General features: G+C 50.4%; 2 protein-coding genes across 8 annotated transcripts in view; one reads left to right on the plus strand and one right to left on the minus strand.

Moving 5' to 3' along the window:
• Positions 1 to 17,819, minus strand: part of SLC7A7 (solute carrier family 7 member 7) — a 97,497-nt gene that overhangs the window by 31,633 nt on the left and 48,045 nt on the right. Inside the window, exons 1-3 of one of the 5 annotated variants that reach the window (XM_013057657.2) lie at positions 5,467 to 5,634; positions 5,113 to 5,220; positions 347 to 886 (exon numbers count right to left, since the gene is read on the minus strand). In XM_013057657.2, the coding sequence (XP_012913111.1) occupies positions 347 to 845 (499 nt within the window). In that variant the 5' untranslated portion in view covers positions 846 to 886; positions 5,113 to 5,220; positions 5,467 to 5,634. Of the gene's footprint in view, positions 1 to 346; positions 887 to 2,010; positions 2,898 to 3,931; positions 3,950 to 5,112; positions 5,221 to 5,466; positions 5,635 to 17,819 lie in introns of those variants that run through there. The other 4 variants (XM_045067920.1, XM_013057658.2, XM_004755367.3 and 1 more) reach the window with 4 other exon arrangements.
• MRPL52 (mitochondrial ribosomal protein L52) lies at positions 13,786 to 17,805 on the plus strand. 3 transcript variants are annotated; one of them, XM_045067928.1, is made up of 5 exons: positions 13,786 to 13,874; positions 13,982 to 14,039; positions 14,142 to 14,209; positions 16,830 to 16,901; positions 17,249 to 17,358. In XM_045067928.1, exons 1-5 carry the CDS (start codon positions 13,847 to 13,849, stop codon positions 17,356 to 17,358), a joined length of 336 nt encoding a protein of 111 aa, XP_044923863.1. In that variant the 5' UTR covers positions 13,786 to 13,846. The 3 variants fall into 3 exon arrangements, with proteins under 3 accessions (XP_044923863.1, XP_004755421.2, XP_004755422.1); XM_004755364.3 differs by having other exon boundaries at positions 13,791 to 13,874; positions 16,830 to 16,894; positions 17,249 to 17,805; XM_004755365.3 differs by lacking the exons at positions 13,786 to 13,874; positions 13,982 to 14,039; positions 14,142 to 14,209 and adding an exon at positions 14,624 to 15,448 and having other exon boundaries at positions 16,830 to 16,894; positions 17,249 to 17,805.

Below are 17,819 nucleotides of genomic sequence, written 5' to 3' on the forward strand. Positions count from 1 at the left end.
GGCCTCACATGGGAAAACAGGGGAAAAGTCAATTGTTCTTTGCTGTTTTGCTTGCTTTTACACATTGCTACCATCTGAATTTTCACAGGAACCATACACAAATGTAAAAAGAATAAGAGGGGGCACCTGGCTGACTCAGCTGGTAGAACATTCAACTCTGGATCTCCACCCCATTGGGGGATAGAGATGACTTAAAAGTAAACTCTTTAAAAATACTACTAAAATAAAAACAAGAGTGTTTGTCAGGAGCATTCCCTTCCAACTCCTTCTCCCTGGCTTCCTGGGCTCACATTCCCGCCTCTGCCCAGGTGCTCCAGCCCACACCTCCCGTCCCGGCCCCACTCACAGATGCAGGCAGCAGCCAGCAAGCGCCCGGCAGCATACGGGGCGAAGCAGCTGGGGAAGATGGGCTGCACCATGTAGTTGGCAAAGGTGATGGCAATGATGGCCTGGCTGGTAGGCTCGATGATGAGGAGCGAGGTCCAGAGTCGGATGAAAGCAAGGAATCCCCCGAAGGCCTCGAGGATGTAGGCATAGCTGGCCCCAGATTTCTTAATGGTGGTGCCCAATTCCGCATAACAAAGGGCCCCAAAGACAGAGAAGAGGCCCCCGACAGCCCAGATGACCAGGGAGAGGCCGAAGGAGGCACTGTACATGAGGACACCCTTGGGGGAGACAAAGATGCCCGAGCCAATCATGTTCCCCACAATGAGGCACACGCCATTGAGCAGCGAGATCTCCTTCTTCAGCGTTACCTGCTCAGACCCTGGGCTGGCTTCATCGGCTGAAGGGGCGCCATCCCCCTCCCGCTGTGAGGCCACTTCATACTTAACGCCCTCGGCCATGGCAGAGAAGCAAGCCGTCACCAGCTTCTTGGCATCACCTTCTAAGGAAGAAAATATACATCAGGGGCTGGCGATTACGTAGAACTCTTGCCCACAGTAGTCGATATGGGCAATGCCCCCCCCACACCCTGCCGAAGCTCAGAGAGCTCTCTCTGGCCTCCCACCTCCCATTAGCCTCCTCTTCTCCAACTGGCTCACTAAAATAACCCCAACTTAAATTGTTAAGGGAAGGCCCTCACTTCCTAGAGAGAAAACAGCTGTTTCTCCTCATTAGGCTGGGGCTGCCCACCAGATTTACAGAAGAGAAAACTAAATCCTGGTTCTATCGGAGTCTGCTGTGATAAAAGGCAAGTTGGCAGTTCCCGGGTATAACCATCATGATCTACATCTGCGTTTTTCGGCCTCACCCCCAAACAGGCTGTCTTCCTTCTAATTTCAGCCTCACCTGTCACCTGTGCGAAGCTGCAAAGTGAGCAACCAGCCTTGCAAGCAGCCTTTCTGGGTTCTCCTCACAAACTTCTCTCCCCCTTCCCCCCAAGGCCACCGGCTCTAGCAAACCTAAAGAGAGGCCCTGGGGACCTCTTGCTGGAAACCTACAACCCTCCCCCTGCTCAGGGAGCCGCTCTTAACCACCCTTAGGTGAAGTTGGCAGCCCAAGCAGTACCAAGCAGTACTGGCAACCCCGCAACCCACCCTGGAAGAAAGACCACAGATTAGTCTCTTTCCCTTGCTTTCCCTTCCCAGACCTCTTTCCCAGGCCCCTGGTCTTCCAGGCCTCCTGCTGTCAACTTCCTCACATTAACAGAGATGCATCACCCAAAAGATTATGAATGAGAGAAGGGTGATCCAAAGGGACAGCCCAACCCCGAGGTGACTGGAGGCAGCTGATGACAGCTCCCCACCCAGGAGCTGCAGCTGGAGAGTTGGCACCCAAAGATGCAAAGCCGAGGCGAGGAAGCCGCTGAAGTGTCCGCAGGTGCCGGCTCCACCCCAGCAGCAGGGAGGAAGAGAGAGAGAGGCCCTCCGTCCCAGCCAAGGGAGAGGTCTACCGCCAGAGGCCCCAGGCGAGGAAGTTATTGGTCAAGGCAAAACAGCACAGCAGGTGGGCGAGGTGGGCGAGGTGGGCCAGGCGGAGGGGAATGGGGGAGGAGGGAAGCACACTCACACCCTTGGCCGGGGTTCTAGTAGGTTCCCCTGGGCGGCAGCCACAAAGACACGGCCTCTGGCAACTGTGGCCTGACCGCTCCTCCTCTTCAGCCAGCAGTAAAAGGAAAGGCCAGGCGCATGCTTATGGATTTAAATCAAATCGAGAAGTCAAGATGGGTGGAGGGTGAGAGGGAGGAGGAGAGGAGGGTTAAGCAACTGTCTGAGTCCAAGGTTCATGGGCCCTTCACATCTGCAAAAGGGGCAGCTAGGAGCTCCTGGCTCAGCACTTTCCGTGATAAGAAGGCACTCTCTCAGGAATCTCCTTTGTCAGCGCTGCTGCTGCTCGGGACTGACGGCCCAGAAGAAAGGACGGTTGCTGGGTGCGATTTCTGCAGCTCTGGGAAGCTGGCCCTCAGGCGATGAGCAGAGGACTGGGCTGGCGGCTGAGAAGGCACAACCCTCCGTCCTCTGGGCCCCACCCTAGCCCCGCTCCCCTCTCACCGCCCTAGGAGAAAGGCAGGGAGGTGGCAAGGGTGCCATGAAGGCCTGTTGCTGTGCTGAGATTAGAGGAAGTGTAAGTGCAGTCCCCACAGTCGGTGGCCTCGTGACGGGTGTCCTAAGAGAGGAACTCTGCACACTTCCCCTCGGCTGCCCCCAAATTTGAGCCATGACCCCAAGGCTGAGCGTCCAGCTATGTCCAAGGAAACAAGGTCAAGAAATGAGACTCAAAACCCCTGGCTGCATCCCCTCCCTACTCCTGTGTCCTTTCATCCTCAAAGGAAACCATCAATTCCTATAAACACCTTCACATACAAGTTCAGTCCAATTTCCTAAACATACGGAGAAATAAGATTTCACTGAGCTATCCTGGACAGACAGGCCCGGAACAGGCAGAGAAAGTTAAGCATTTTTTTTTGGAAATTACATATTCTATTTTCAGTCTACTTCAATCTGGTATTCTGGGTCTCTTTCACCAACAGAAATACATCCTATCCATTCTGAGATCTGTCAGTCCCTTCCCACACTCCTTCTAACCCTACAACCTGAGAATGAAGTTCTAAAAATCCCCCAGGGGTGGGGGGCTTATCTCTACCCTATATCTTTGCATTAAAGACCCTTGATTTTGGGACGCCTGGGTGGCTCAGTGGGTTGGGCCGCTGCCTTAGGTTCGGGTCATGATCTCGGGGTCCCGGGATCGAGTCCCGCGACTGGCTCTCTGCTCAGTGGGGAGCCTGCTTCCTCCTCTCTCTCTCTCTGCCTGCCTCTCTGCCTACTTGTGATCTCTCTCTGTCAAATAAATAAATAAATTTTTTTTAAAAAGACCCTTGAGGGACACCTGGGTGGCTCAGTTGGTTGGACAACTGCCTTCGGCTCAGGTCATGATCTCGGAGTCGGGCTCCCAGCTCCATGGGGAGTCTGCTTCTCTCTCTGCCCTTCTCCTCACTCATGCTCTCTCTCCCTGTCTCTCTCTCAAATAAATAAATAAAATTTAAAAAAAAAAAAAGATCCTTGATTTTTTTTTTTTTTTAATAGAGAGGCATATCCTGGTGTCAGCCTTCCCAGAGATCACAGTTCTCCCAAGCCATCCTCACAAATATCTGGAAATCCCTCTAGAGGAGCCTGTACGTGTCTTCCAGCTGCCTCCCTCCATGCTCCTATAATGATAGCTGTCTTTTATGGAGCACTTACCCGGTGCCAGACATACCACTAAGCACCCAAATGCCTTATCTCAGCCAACCTTGCCTGCGACCCAGTGCCAGGATGCCAAACTAGCGAGGGAGGTGGGGAGGCTCTCCAGCAGAGAGCTGGAAAAAACGGCCCTGTGCTATAACCCCCCTGCGCACACAGCTCCCACCCACTCCGACCTGCTCAGACCTGCCCCACCGCCAGGCCTAGCCCTCAGACAAGAAAACACTTCAGATGGCTCCCTCCTGAATTACCTGGGGGAGGGTGTGATTAGATTAAACAAAAAGCCTCTGCCATCCTTTAGCCTGCAGGCTAGGCTCAAGACTCGATAAAAGATAAAAGCCGGTCCATCTTCTTCCCGGCTGCTCCTCCCCTTTCTCATCCGTCTGCAGGGATGAGAGGCAATCACCCAAGTCCTCTTGGCAGCGACGCTATTGCTAGGGTGCCCACTGCTTAGCAAACAAAAACACACGGAAACACATCATCCCGCCTGCCATTTTAAGACCACATTTACTGGCACCAAGGGGTGGACGGATGTCCTAATGGAACATAAAAGCAAGAAATGAAGGATGGACAAAGGAAGGGGAACCCGTGGGGCGGGTGGGGAAGAAGCGTGCAGGGTTCAGTCCCCCGCTGCGGGAAAGCGAAGTCCACATCAGGGAATCTTGAGACGGAAACCCACGGGGAGGGGGCGGGGTGGGGCGGGGGAGGGCTGTGAAACCCACACTACAGCAGACAGCACACCCTAGCGGCCTCTCCAGGAAGTGCTGCCAGTGGAATCTCCCTAGCCTGCCCAGTCTACACAAACGACAGAGGCGGTTGTCCTTCAGAGAAAAGATGCGCCCTCCTTCCCCAACCACGGCTTAGCACCGGAGGCTGTGGGCAGGAAGGCACCGTCTTTGGCAGCTCACGTTCCTCCCGGAGACTCTGGCCCTCAGGCAATGCTTCCACCATTCAGGCAGCCTGGGACCAGGAGGACCTTTCCCAGGGCACTCTCCCACCACAGGCTTTACAGGAGAAACTTGTAGAGTCTGGAACCCTAGAAGATAGGAGCATTCCTGATACACAGAACCCTGTCTTCTTCCTGCCTGAGGTGCATTCAACTCTGAGGACATAGTGGAGGTTACAGGACAACACACTCAACCTACAGCCTATGGGTGAAGTTTCAGATTCAGGGGTTCAAGGAACACAGGCACAGGGCCCCCAATGTGCCATGCCCAGCACAACAGCCACTGAAGCTCCTGCTCCCAACCCCACCCGTGAATGGCAACGCCAAAGCAGGAACCAGCCCGCAGTCCAGGGTCTTGGCTGCTGGGTCGAGCTCAAGTGCTAAATGTGAGAAGCCACTTTACCCCCAACATACCCCATGTCCTGCCTTCCTAGCTCCAACTGGCCTGTGCTGCCTCCCCTAACGACAGAAACAGAAAACACTTACACACTGTGGTTCAGCTGGATGCCTCCATCACCCCAAGCTGGAAGCTCAGCTCCTCCCTCCCCAGTTCTCCATTTGTTTTTCTATATTCCACTGTGGCTACGATAGTCCCTTTAAAAAAAAAAAAAAAAAGTGAAACAAGAAATTGTTTACTCCTGTGGCCAGGGCTCCCATTAGCGTAGGGCTGAAGCTTCTGGGCAGAGGGCTCTGCCTGGGGAGGGCCGGGACTAGGACCGGGACCGAGACCCAGACACAACAGGCTCTTGGGTCTCCAGTGAGCCACTTTTCAGGATGCTCATTACATCCTTCTCCAGCACTTCCCCTCTCACCCATAGTCCCTCCTCTCCCACCTCTTACCTGTCCCGTGACCTTTGGGCAGGTGCGAGGAGGAGGGGCTACCAGCACACTGGGGGCGGGGTGGGGAAGGTGCTAGGAAGGGAAGCCAGCTAAGGCTCGAGCAGCAGCAGCTGTTGACTCCGAGGAGCAGAAAAGGCAGAGGGTGACGGGGACCGAAATGGAAAACAGGAAAACACATGTGTGACTCTGGCCGGCAGCGGGGAGGGGCCAGGGGATGGGCTGGAGCTGGGACTGCCTGGTCAGACCCAGAGGACCTCGTCGCCTGCCCTCCTCTAGGCACCTTCTCTACCCAGTCTCAGCAACTCCTGTTCCCCTACCCAACAATATTCCTTGTTGCCCTACGTTTCCCAAGCACTAAAGCTCTCCCAGCGACTGACAGTGCCCTCCTATTCGCCTGTTCCCCTCATTCCGTCTCCTACTCATCTCCCACTCACATACTATCCTTGGTCCTGCGGAGGGCATCAGCTCCATCGTTAGGGCTCTGGAACTCAGCCCCTATGGCAGGCAACACATGCCAAGACCTCTTGTGTAAGTACAGCCAGATGCCGCAGCACAAGCCCACTCACAGCTCAGGTCCCCAGTTGGTTCAGGGGAGGCACATGCCGCCTAAGAGCCAGCTCTGGCACCTTGGGCAAGCTAATGAGTTGGCACCCCTTCAAACCAGGGTCCTTGAAATATCTGTTGAATGTCGACTTAGCGGAGGTGGAGGAATACCGATTTTCTTGGAATCAAAACAGGAAGACTCATTCTTCCTATTCAAAAGGAGAGCTTATTCTATGAATTCATTACATTCATCACATACAACTTTCTGAAGTAGTTTCTCAGTGCGCATATTAAACCACTTAAACTGCAGACAAGAGGGGCGCCTGGGTGCCTCAGTCTGAAACGTCAGCCTTTGGCTCAGGTCATGATCAGGCTCCCTGCTCAGCAGGAAGCCTGCTTCTCCCTCTCCCACTACCCCCACTTCCAAACCCGCTTGTGCTCCCTCTCTGGCTGTGTCTCTCTCTCTGTAAAATAAATAAATAAAATCTTTAAAAAATAAAAATAAATCGCAGACAAGAGCATAAATGCCTCAGGAAATCTCTCTGGGGGGAATGGCACTTCACAGTGCATGGGACATTTTCAGAATTCCAGCTGTGACTCCTGCCTCCCTACAACTACCCGCTGGCTAGTCTCAGGGCTGCACCCTGCAACTCAGACCTGTACCTGCGTGTTGCAAAATTATCCTAGAGACAGACAGTCCAGGTAAGCAGTCATCAAGAGTTCTGTCTGCGGATGGGAGCCAACTTAACCACTCACCAAGAGACAGAAATCGGAGTTCGTTGGCACCAAACGTCTGAATTCCTCCAAGGATCACTTAGTGCCTTTTTACACCCAGGCCACTGCCCAGATGGCCTGCCCCTTCATTCCCCTCTTGGGTCAGGCCCACGATGTACAGCAGGGAAGTCCTGGGATGTCCACCCTAACATGGTCCCCTTGACATGGCGCCTGCACTGTCACTCCACTCAAGCACCCTGGCCACCTCCTTGCTGTCGCCACACAACATACATGCTTGGTGACATTGTTCATCCCTTCACTCACTCCATCCAGGACTGTGCTTAAGCACCACACTACCACAGGCCTTCCCTGAGGAGTCTCTGAAGGGGCAACTTCTTCCTTCTTCATCCATTCAGCATTCTGGACTTTTCTGCAAGGGCACCACCATTCAGAGCTCATTGCTCTGTTGGTTGTCATCTCCCTCACTAGAATGCAAGCCCCACCAGAGCGCTTGCTCTTCACCCTGTGTCCCCAGGGCAGAGCACATGCACACAGTCAAGAAAAATTGCTGGAAGAATAAATGAATGAATGAATGAATGAATGAATGAATGAATGAACAACGCTGTTCCCACTAGACTGACTTCCCAGGAGCCTGGGTTCTAGGAACCTCCTTGAACTTGCCCTTCTGGCCCACTTACGCTGCGGCTGGTCTGGCTCCTCAAGTAAGCAAGGAGTATCTGGAAGTATTTATCCTTTTTGACAGTAATGGATTGAAGGGAGAGGGAGGGTATGATCTTCAGTTTGACTACGAGGCCTAGAATGGTTTGAAATGAACGTTTCGTTTCAGTCGCGGAAAAACAAAAAGCCACTATCTCACGCGCCCTCTGGGACCGCTGCTGTCCCACACTCCGGCTCAGGTGACCGGTCTGGGTGAGGCGAGAAGGCGGAGGAGGCAGAGCGAGGCTAGGGCTCAGGTTCAGGAGCGTGCAGGCGAGTTCAAGGGGAGAACCGCAAACCCTTAAGCGTGACCTCTTCCCGGACGCTCTCCCGAAGCCCTTCCCTTCCCGGTGGCCCAGGCCCCACACTTCTCCGCCTCCACCCAGCGGCCGCCGGACCTCTCACCTTTGCCCCTCTCTCCCACGCTCTCCTCCTCCGCTCTCCGCCTCGCCTGACGCTGCCCGGCCCTTAAAGTCGCCCCCGCCGGTCCCTTTATTACCATCTTTCCCCTAACCCCGGGTTGTTCCGAGTCGGCAGCCCGAAGACCTTCCCAAATCCGGAATCAGCCACCGCCCTCCCCCAATGCCTCTCTTAAGAGCTCGGTCGCCACCAAATGTCCAGGTTTGCCTTGGGGGGGCCAGGAACCCACCCCACCCGGCGTGCCTTCCTTTCCTTCCTTACACCTGGCGGAGCAGCCCCCATCCGGGCTCCAGGAAGCCCCGGGGCGGGGGGAATGGGGACCGTGTAGACGAAGGTTACCAGGGTCCGAGAGCCCGCAACCCGCTCTCCTGCCCTCTCCTCACTCAGGTACAGCTGCGCTGCCTGAAAGTGACTGCGGATACCCTTAGACGCGTCCTCCACCCCAAGACCGCTCAGCTTCCTCTTCCCTCCCTCCCAAGCCTCCTCGCGCTGGCGGCCCGACGGGGGTCCGGGCAGGAGCCCCAAACCGTGACAACCCCGCCTTCAGTCCCGAGACGCCAGCCTGAAACTCGGGAGGGACTCCGGACTGCGAAGCCCGTTGGGGAGGGGGAAGGGTGCGGCGCCCGCCCAGACCCAGGGGAGGGGTCTCTCGGATGGACGTCTCAACTCCCCGCCCCCTTGGGGAGCTGTTGCATCAGCTACGAGATCCCCAGCTCAAAGCAAGTGGTCTCCACCAGGCCGGGAAGGTGTCGGCAGTAGAGCCGCCGCCAGGAGGCAGCACTTAACAAAAAATGTCCTGTCTTAGGGTGCCAGAGAGGTTGGAGTCCCCAACGCATCTTCTCATCTAAAGAGTCCTACTGACAGCGTGGATACAACAAAAGAGGTTGTTGCTGGGCTGATTCAAGGAAAGGGATCTGGAAACACTCCTTTCACCATGTTTTGTTTTGTTAAGATTTTATTTATTTATTTGACAGAGAGAGAGACCTATAAGCAGGGGGGAGTGGTAAGCAGCCTCCCTGCTGAGCAGAGAGCTGGTAGTGGGGCAAGATCCCAGGACCCTGAGATCATGACCTGAGCCAAAGGAAGAGGCCTAACACACTGAGCCACCCAGGCGCCCCCTTTCACCATGTTTTAAGGCTAAAAGATGACTTGTAAATACTGTGATTTTTTTTTTTTTTTACACCTTCCGGTCAAACTCCAGCATTTTTAAAGCCAGCATTGTCACTCTGCAGAGATTTACAAAGAGCTACCCACCTTAAAGCCCAACGTGCAAAAGGCACACAGCTGAGAGACTTCCCAGTTGCCAGGCAAGAAAAAAGAGTACAGTCCGAGGTCATAATTTACCCATCTTGAAGCTGGATGATTTAACACAAAATTTAGCCGGAACTGATTTAGCAGCCATGGGAAAAGAAAGGGAATATGTTACCAATAAATTATGTGATAAGGAAATAATAAGCAAAGAAATGTATTGTGTGAGGGCTAGCCTTTAGCTCCCACACTTCCTGCATGGGTGACAGTGATTTAATTGTTGAGCTGTCCTAAGGAGGAAAATAATGAAGGAATGTAAAATAAGCCACTTCCCAAATAGTTTGTTCTTCTCGAAACTTCACTTTGGTGAGAAGCATGCAAAAAGGAGAACAAGTTACAAAATGTCATGGAATTGGCCACCCTGAGTCAGCTTCACTGACATTTTCTCCAATGCCATTATTATTCATCTCAACAATTTTAAAAAGCACCTAATTTCCCAGGGACACCTGGCTGGCTTAGTCAGTGACTCTTGATCTCGGATCTCAGGGTCCTGAGTTTGAGTCCCACGTTGGGCACAGAGATTACTTAATTCAAAATTTTTTTAGGAGCACTTGGGTGGCTCAGTGGGTTAAAGCCTCTGCCTTCGGCTCAGGTCATGATCCCAGGGTCCTGGGATGGAGCCTCACATCAAGCTCCCTGCTCCTCAGGAATCCTGCTTCTCCCTCTCCCGCTCCCCCTGCTTGTGTTCCCTCTCTCACTGTCTACCTCTTTCTCTCTCTCTCTGTCAAATAAATAAATAAATAAAATCTTTTAAAAAAATAAATAAATAAAAATTAAAAGCACCTAATTCTCAGAGCAGTGCCCTTGTACAAAAGTTCGTGGACAACAAAGTATTAAAACCAAATACAGGTTGTGACGCCCTTGAGAGGCAAAGGAGTTTAGAGAGGAAAGACATGAAGCTCAGATTCCTGATGCTTCTCATTGCTCTTAACGCCAGGCTTTACCAGATGATGTCAAGAGGCTGAAAGACATCTAGTTTGGGATGAAAAAGCCATTTTCCTGTGGCTTGAGTCTAGTGAAGTCATTAAGGAGTGCTGTCCACTTGCCAGACCCCCCCACCCCTGCCACAGTGTTCCATGAGGTCCCTGAAAATGCTGCTGCTGTTAGCTGTCAGCACTAATGTTCTTTTTCTCTTGCTCTCAAAATCCTCACCCATATTTCCTGCTTTTTACAACCCACGGGCTGTCCACATCACACCAACCACGTCAAAGGCTGAACTTGTCTTCCTTCCAAAGACCTTTCCCCTCCCAGATTTCTCAGTTTTCCCAATTAAACTTCCCATCCTGCCCCCAAAGTTCTCCAGCTCTGACTCCTTGACTCCCACAGCTATTAAACTATCACATGCATTCATTCCTGCCTTTGGAATTTACATGGCTCACGGAATTTGTTCACTTTATTGTGTGTGCCCTCTTTTATAATTTGGCGTCTCCCTAGTGTGTGAGCTTCTGGAAGGTAGGAGTATTGCTGCTTCGATTACTTTCTATCGTGTTGGTGTTGGTGGTAGTCCAGCTTGTCATCTTTCCTATCAATCTTGAATGTTGACACTAAGGTTATTTTCCCTTACCTTCTACTGTTAGACATGCCAACTGTAAACTATGGAATGGGATTCCAGGTGCTGTCTACCTCAGCTGTGTATCTCAGAACCAGCCAAAGGTATATGAAGCCAGGCCCGGGAAAGTGGCCTTCAATCATGATTGCAACTGTAAAACAATAAATCCACAGCCACGTTTTGATTAAATTTCCTGATCTCTGAAAACTACAAGCAATCTGTACAGTGATTGCTTCCTGGACTGTCTTATCTACTTTACAGGTTTTTATGAAAGTCATGTGAAATCATTTATATAGAAGTGTTTCCATAAGTGAAAATGAAGTGTCTGAAGGTTAGACGGCGATAGTTCTTTATTGTCCTATTGCCCTTGCTTCGTTTTGGGGATCCATCTGTTGGCTTAGAGCCAAGGTTCTTTTGTTCCCATCCTTTCTTCTGGTTCAGTCCCAGCCTATACCATTATTGTTATTGAAACAGCTGCTTTTACTTCTTAAACCAGGATCCACCCTTCCCCTCTTTCAAAGCACAGCTCCAACCCACCTCCTGTGGAAAAACTTCCCAGTCCTGCAGAAGGAAGTGATAAACTTCCAGATAGGCCATTGCACCACTCCCTCAGTTTCCCCCCAGCCCCTGTCTAGCCTAGCATAAAGTAATGGGCACTTCTGTAAGAGCTTCATCATTTATAAAGCATTTGCTCTTACATTATCATTTTTAATGTTTTCAGAAATGTGATATGTTAAGGGTTTTTTAAATGAAGAAATTAAGATTAAACGAATTCCCCAAGACAAATAATGATTTAAAAAGAGGGAAGGAATCACAGATCTGGGTTTACTATGTACTAATACAGCAGAGTCCCACCTTATCCACAGAGGATACTTTCCAAGAACCCCAGGGGATGTCTGAAATCGTGGATAGTACCAAACTCCATATATATTATGGGTGTTTTTTTCCTATACAGACATACCTATGATGAAGTTTAATTTATCAATTAGGCACAGTAGGACATTAACAACAATAATTAAAAATTACAACAATATACTATACTAAAAGTTATGTGAATGTGGTCTCTCTCAAAATATCTTATTGTATTGGGACACCTGGGTGGTGTAGTCAGTTAAGCATCCTACTTTTGGTTTCTACTCAGGTCCTGATCTCAGGGTGGTAAGAATGAGACCAGTGTCTAGCTCCGTGCTCAGCACGGAGTCTGTTTGGATTATCTCTCCTCCTCCCTCTGCCCCTCACACTTGTGCTTTTTCTCTCTCTCAAATAAATACATAAATAAATCTTTAAAAATATATCTTATTGGACTGTATTCATCTTTCTTTTGTAGATAATAAGATGAAGAGAGGTGAATGATTTAGGCATTGGAACTTAGCGTTAGACTACTATTGGCCTTCCCATGATTTGTCAGAAAGACTGGGGCGCCTGGGCGGCTCAGTGGGTTAAGCCTCTGCCTTAGGCTCAGGTCATGATCCCAGGCTCCTGGGATGGAGTCCTGCATTGGGCTCTCAGCTCAGCAGAGAGCCTGCTTCCCCCTCTCCCTCTGCCTGCCTCTCTGCCTACCTGTGATCAATCTCTGTCAAATAAATAAATAAAATCTTAAAAAAAAAAAAAATCATCGGCTTCCACAGGGCAATTGAATGTGGATAACTAAACCCATGGAAAGCCAAACCATGGTTAAGAGGGGAACTTCTCTACCTGCCTCACAGGTGGCAGCACGGATTATTCAATTTTTTAAAAAATTGTATTTATTTATTTGACAGACAGAGATCACAAGCAGGCAGAGAGGCAGGCAGAGAGAGGAGGAAGCAGGCGCCCCCCTGAGCAGAGAACTTGATGCAGGACTCCATCCCAGGAGCCTGGGATCATGACCTGAGCCAAAGGCAGAGGCTTAACCCACTGAGGTTAAGCCTCAGGTGCCCTGCACGGATTATTCTAGATAATATGTGGTGTTAGCCCTTACAAAGATAAAATCAGATCTTGGCTCCAAGACCTCTTCCTCAAGAAAGCCTTCTTTAGTGTCCTTCTCCAGATCAAGTTTCCATTATAGCTACAAAGGAGTACTTTCCTTCCCAACACTCATCCTGAAAGAGGAGGACAACTCCTCCCATTTTGACCTCAGACTTCCTAGTTGGGTTCTTTTTTCCAGCTCCACTCTGGGCTCAGATGGAAGACCCTGAGGGCAAAGCCACCTATTAGGGGAAGGAAATGACCCCTCAAGAAATAAGAACTGTCCTGAGCCAGCAAGATCCCACTTGTGAATGACTCTAAGACAAGAATTTATTTGACCTTCACTGCCCACCTGCATCTATTCACCCACCTTTGCCCCTCATCTTCCTTATATAAACCCCGAAGTATTTTTGGCACTTTGGAGACAATCTCTGAGACACTAGTTTGCTGTCTTCCCACTGTTGGCCTCACACTGAAATGAATTCCTTTCTTATTTCACCACCAGTTTTTCAGCCTTTGGATTTTGTCAGTGGCAAGTGGCTGAACCTAGTCTGTTTGGGATCCCTGCGGCCAGGTGCTCTTACACCCCTGTGCACCCTCTACAATCTCAGCGGTACTATTACAGTAATGTGTGTGATTATTTTTGTTTTCTCTCTCTAGACCCGGAGCTCTTATCAGAATAGTGATGACGTCTGTTTTGCTCTCCATAGAATCCCCTGCACCTGACAAAATGCTTGTCAAATATAAGCTCTTCAATTTTGTTGAATAAATAAGGACTGAAACCCAGATTTTCTTATTCATTCTAGATTTGACTCTTAGGCTCGGAAAAACGTTACAGTGATGAGGAAGAAGGCAGAATGAGGTAAATACTCCTCTAAGACAAAGACATATATTCCGAAGGACTAGACATCGCTGCGCAGAGGTGGCTAGAGCAGTTCCAAATGGTTCAGACTAGGACACGACTTCCACATAGGATGTAATCATTACTGGCGATTCACACGCAGACCAATCACTCTGCCCCCCCAAACCCTGGTCGCAGTTCCATCCTCTTTTCCGTACAGTGCCCCAAGATGGCGGGGCCCGTGAGTGAATCCCAGATTCAAGATGGCGGCTTCCGACTTCCCCTGCAGCGTCGCGCGTAGCCACCGAGGCCACGCCCACTTCCGACACCGCGGCTTCAGTATGGCTGCTTTAGGTTCTCTGCTATTGAGTAAGTGGATGTGGGGTCGGTGGGTTCCGTGGCCCGCTGGGGCAGGTTTGGGACCCCTGAAATGATTCCATGGCCTCTGCTCCAAATCTGCCCTGTTTTTTTTGCAGGTGTCCGGAGGCTGCACAGCAGTGTGGCGGCTCAGGCGGGTAGCCAGTGGCGACTCCAGTGAGTGCCGGTCTAGTGCGGGTCTGGGGGATACTGGGGCGCGGGGTACTGGGAAGCCGGAAGCTGGGCGGAATCCTCACCCGAGTATTTTTCTCCACCCAGGCAGGGCCTGGCTGCCAACCCCTCCGGCTACGGGCCCCTGACGGAGTACCCAGACTGGTCTTACGCGGGTGAGCGCTGACCTGACAGTTAACTCAGTTTCTCCCAGAGGGGTCGCCCAGAGAAGGAGCGAGGCGGGGGGGGGGGGGGGGGGGGTCGGGGGTGGGCATGGGCATGTGTCTGTCTGAGTGGCCAACATACTGAACTTTGGTTTTCTTTTTTTATTTTTATTATTTTTTAAAAAGTGGGGTTTTTTGTTTGTTTTGTTGTTGTTGTTGTTGTTGTTGTTTCAATTTATTTGACAGAGAGACAGAGTGAGAAAAGGAACACAAGCAGGGGGAGAGGGAGAGGGAGAAGCAGGGTCCCCAGAGAGCAGGGAACCCCATGCGGGGCTCAATCTCAGGAGTCTGGGATCATGACCTGAGCCCAAGGCAGATGCTTAAGGACTGAGCCACCCAGGCGCCCCTATCCTGAACTTTATATTTGGCGTTCAGGGGAAGGAGCCCAGTTGTTTGTTTTGTAAATTAAACTACACCTATGGAAAGTAAAGCTAGCTCAGGATCTTGTGAGGATGAGCAGAAGATAATTCTAATTTGGGACGCCCGGGTGGAAGGAGTGATAAGATTTTTGTTTCTCGTGGTGGAATGGTTTTTAAAAAGTTAAAAAGACTCCATGTTCAGTGTGGTGAGAACATTGTTGAAAATTTGGTACCAAATGCAAGGTGAGCTCTTTGAAAACCTGCGTAAATGAACATCGCAGAGAGAGGGGTTAGAAGGGTGAGGATTGAGAATGAAGAGCTCCCTTCGGAAAAGTTTCTTCTCTTTACTTGGGGTGGAGGGAGGGGAAGGAAAAGGAAAAGAAAGAAAATATAGCTATTACTCCTAGAAGAGAGGGATGGATCTTAGAAAAGTTGAAGCCACTCCCCCCTCCCAATATGGGACTCCAGTTTACAGGTGGGAAAATTGAGGCCTTAGAGTTCCTGTGATCACACACCTTGGTGTGTGTGATCGCAAAGCAAGGACTAGAACGGGGTAGGGGCGAGGCCCTCTTCCACAGCACAGAGACCTGGATACTCATACCCTATTGGGTTCTTTAGGAGCATGATCCCGAGAAGGATGGTAAAGATTTTTTTCCCTTGTTACTTACTGCAGGAAACCCAGCATCTCCTAAAAGTAGTATGGAATATTGGAAAGACTGGAATTGATTCTTATTTAAGATTTCTCTACTTGCTGATACTGTAGAGAAATTGTACCTCTCCGTTTCCACAAAACTTTTGGGCAGAGTTTTCACTGTTTCTTACTTTGTAGAAAGTAAGTTTCCTTTTTTTTCTTCTTCATTATAAACGACTTAAGGTTAGATACTATGTTTTTCACCAAGTCAGCAGATATTTGTAGAATTTGTATGATATGCTTGTGTGCCTGCACTGTACTACAGTGAAACTTAGGGACATAATCTGAAAAAGTCTAGCTGGGAAAACAGCATGGACATTTTAGAACATAATGGGGGTGCCTTGGTGGCTCAGTCGGTTAAGCGTCTGCCTTTGGCTCAGGTCATGTGTCAGGGTCCTGGGATTGATTCCCATACTGGGCTCCCTGTTCAGTGGGGAGTCAGCTTCTCCCTCTGCCCCCCCCTCCACTGATGCTGTCTCTCTGTCAAATGAATAAAGTCTTAAAAAATAATAATACTTCAGCATTCCTCCCCTTTCCAAAAGAATTTGAGATAGCCAAATAAGGCAAAAAAAAAAAAAAAAAGTACAATAAATGTCCCAAGGCAACTAGATGAATATTAAATCACTGGTAGACACTTTTTAAAATGGTTTTATGTATTTATTTAAGAGAAAGAGGGAGCGAGCCAGAAAGACCGCAGGCAGGGTAAGGGGTAGAGGGAGAGGGTTAAGCATACTTCCTGCTGAGCAGGGAGGCTGATGAGGTAGTGCCATCCAGGGACTCCAGGATTATGACTGGAGCGGAAGGCAGGTAATTAACCAACTGAGCCACCCAGGCACCCTGACAGGCACTTCTTTCAGGAGAGAGCTCACAGAGTTAAAGAGGTCTGAGGAGGATTTCTGGGTATATAGGGCTTTAGGGGGGTCTAAGTACAAGAACTGGGCTGAAAGGAAAGGAAAAGAGAGCATTTCATTGAGGAGTGAGATGGAATTTAGCAAAGACTCACGATGAGTAGAACAGTGATCAGATTGCCTGAGTGGGGGGTTTCTAAAGATAAAACAGGAGAGGGGCGCCTGGGTGGCTCAGTCGGTTAAGCTCAGACTCTTTATTTTGGCTTAGGTCATAATCACAGTTGAGATCTTGAGACTGAGTCCCAGACTGAGCCCCATGTCGGGCTCTGTACTCAGCAGGGAGTCTGCCTGAGAGTCTCTCCCTCTGCCCCTCCCCCGCCCACCCTCTCAAATAAAAACTTGGGGATGTGGAAATAAGAGATTCAGCCCTACAAAGGACCATTCCAGGATAACGAGGGGTAAGTGAAATAGAGTAGGACTATGCCTTAGAGTTTATTCTTGGCATACCTTACCCATGACAATGAGGGATGGGTTTTTGGAGAATAAAGCCACCCCATGTGTGAAACGGGAGAGAGGAACTAGCGACTGTTTCTTCCCTTGTTCTATCCCAGTGCCTTCACAGGGTGCTGCCAGCCATCTCTAATACCTATCTTTTTCTTCACTTCCATCTACAGATGGCCGCCCCGCACCTCCAATGAGAGGCCAACTTCGAAGAAAAGCCCAAAGGGAGAAGTTTGCAGTGAGTGGCTAGAGCCCAGTCAGGGCAACCTGTGTGTACTGGGAGGGAAAAAATGAACATTTTAATTTGGCTTGAGCTGTGCTGACACCTAAGCTCACATGTGCCCCCTTCATCGTTTTAACATCTGGGAGAAGGGAGGAAGAGAGTGGGGCACTCCCAGGGCAGGAACCAGTAGTGGCCATTCTGCCACCCATTTTGCCTCCTCCACTTCCCATTCCAGGACCCAGTCCCCTTCCCCAGCCAGCAGTGTCATTTTCCAGCTGAAATCTCCAGCTTTGATCTGTGAGTGAAAGGATATATGGTGCAGAGCTCCAGCCCCAGATGTTATCCACCCTGTTTTCCTGTCTGTTTCAGAGACGAGTTGTACTGCTGTCACAGGAAATGGATGCTGGATTACAGGCATGGCAGCTCAGGCAGCAGCAGAAGTTGCAGGAAGAAGAAAGGAAGCAGAAAAATGCTCTTAAACCCAAAGGGGCTCTCCTGCAGAACCCACGACCAAATCAATAAAAAGCAGTTCCTGTCTCCCTTTCCTGGCCTCTCTCTGGCTTTCTTCTCTATCACCTACATGCCTCATCCCAGCCAGAAGAGAGAGCCTTCACGTTCCCCATCTATCTTCAGAGCACAAGAGCGTGGACACTGGGAAGAACCACCTGTAGATCACTGCCTGGAGGAGCTGGCCTAGTGCCCTCATCCCTGGCTCCATTCCAGTTCAGTGGAATCTTGCTCTGGGATCCTTCCCCACCTTTGCAGGCCATAGGACTGGCCCAACTGAGAACAGCAGCTACTCTCCGTACATGAAAATGGGGCAGCAGCTCTCCTGGTTTTAGCTTGGCACTCAGGCCTTTAACGGCCTATACACAGCTCAGACTGCATGTAGTTACTCATTTAATAAATGTTCTGATGAAAAAGGCTTTCCGGCTGAGGT

The sequence above is a fragment of the Mustela putorius genome, unplaced genomic scaffold, assembly GCF_011764305.1.
Source record: "Mustela putorius furo isolate JIRA1106 unplaced genomic scaffold, ASM1176430v1.1 tig00003898_pilon_pilon_pilon, whole genome shotgun sequence".
NCBI lineage: Eukaryota > Metazoa > Chordata > Mammalia > Carnivora > Mustelidae > Mustela > Mustela putorius.

Coding starts and splice junctions, on each gene's coding strand:
- MRPL52 (XM_004755364.3), top strand. CDS start 13,847: ATGGCTGCTTTAGGTTCTCTGCTATTGA. Junction 14,040..14,141: donor GGTAGCCAGTGGCGACTCCA/GTGAGTGCCGGT, acceptor TTCTCCACCCAG/GCAGGGCCTGGCTGCCAACC. Junction 14,210..16,829: donor CCCAGACTGGTCTTACGCGG/GTGAGCGCTGAC, acceptor TTCCATCTACAG/ATGGCCGCCCCGCACCTCCA.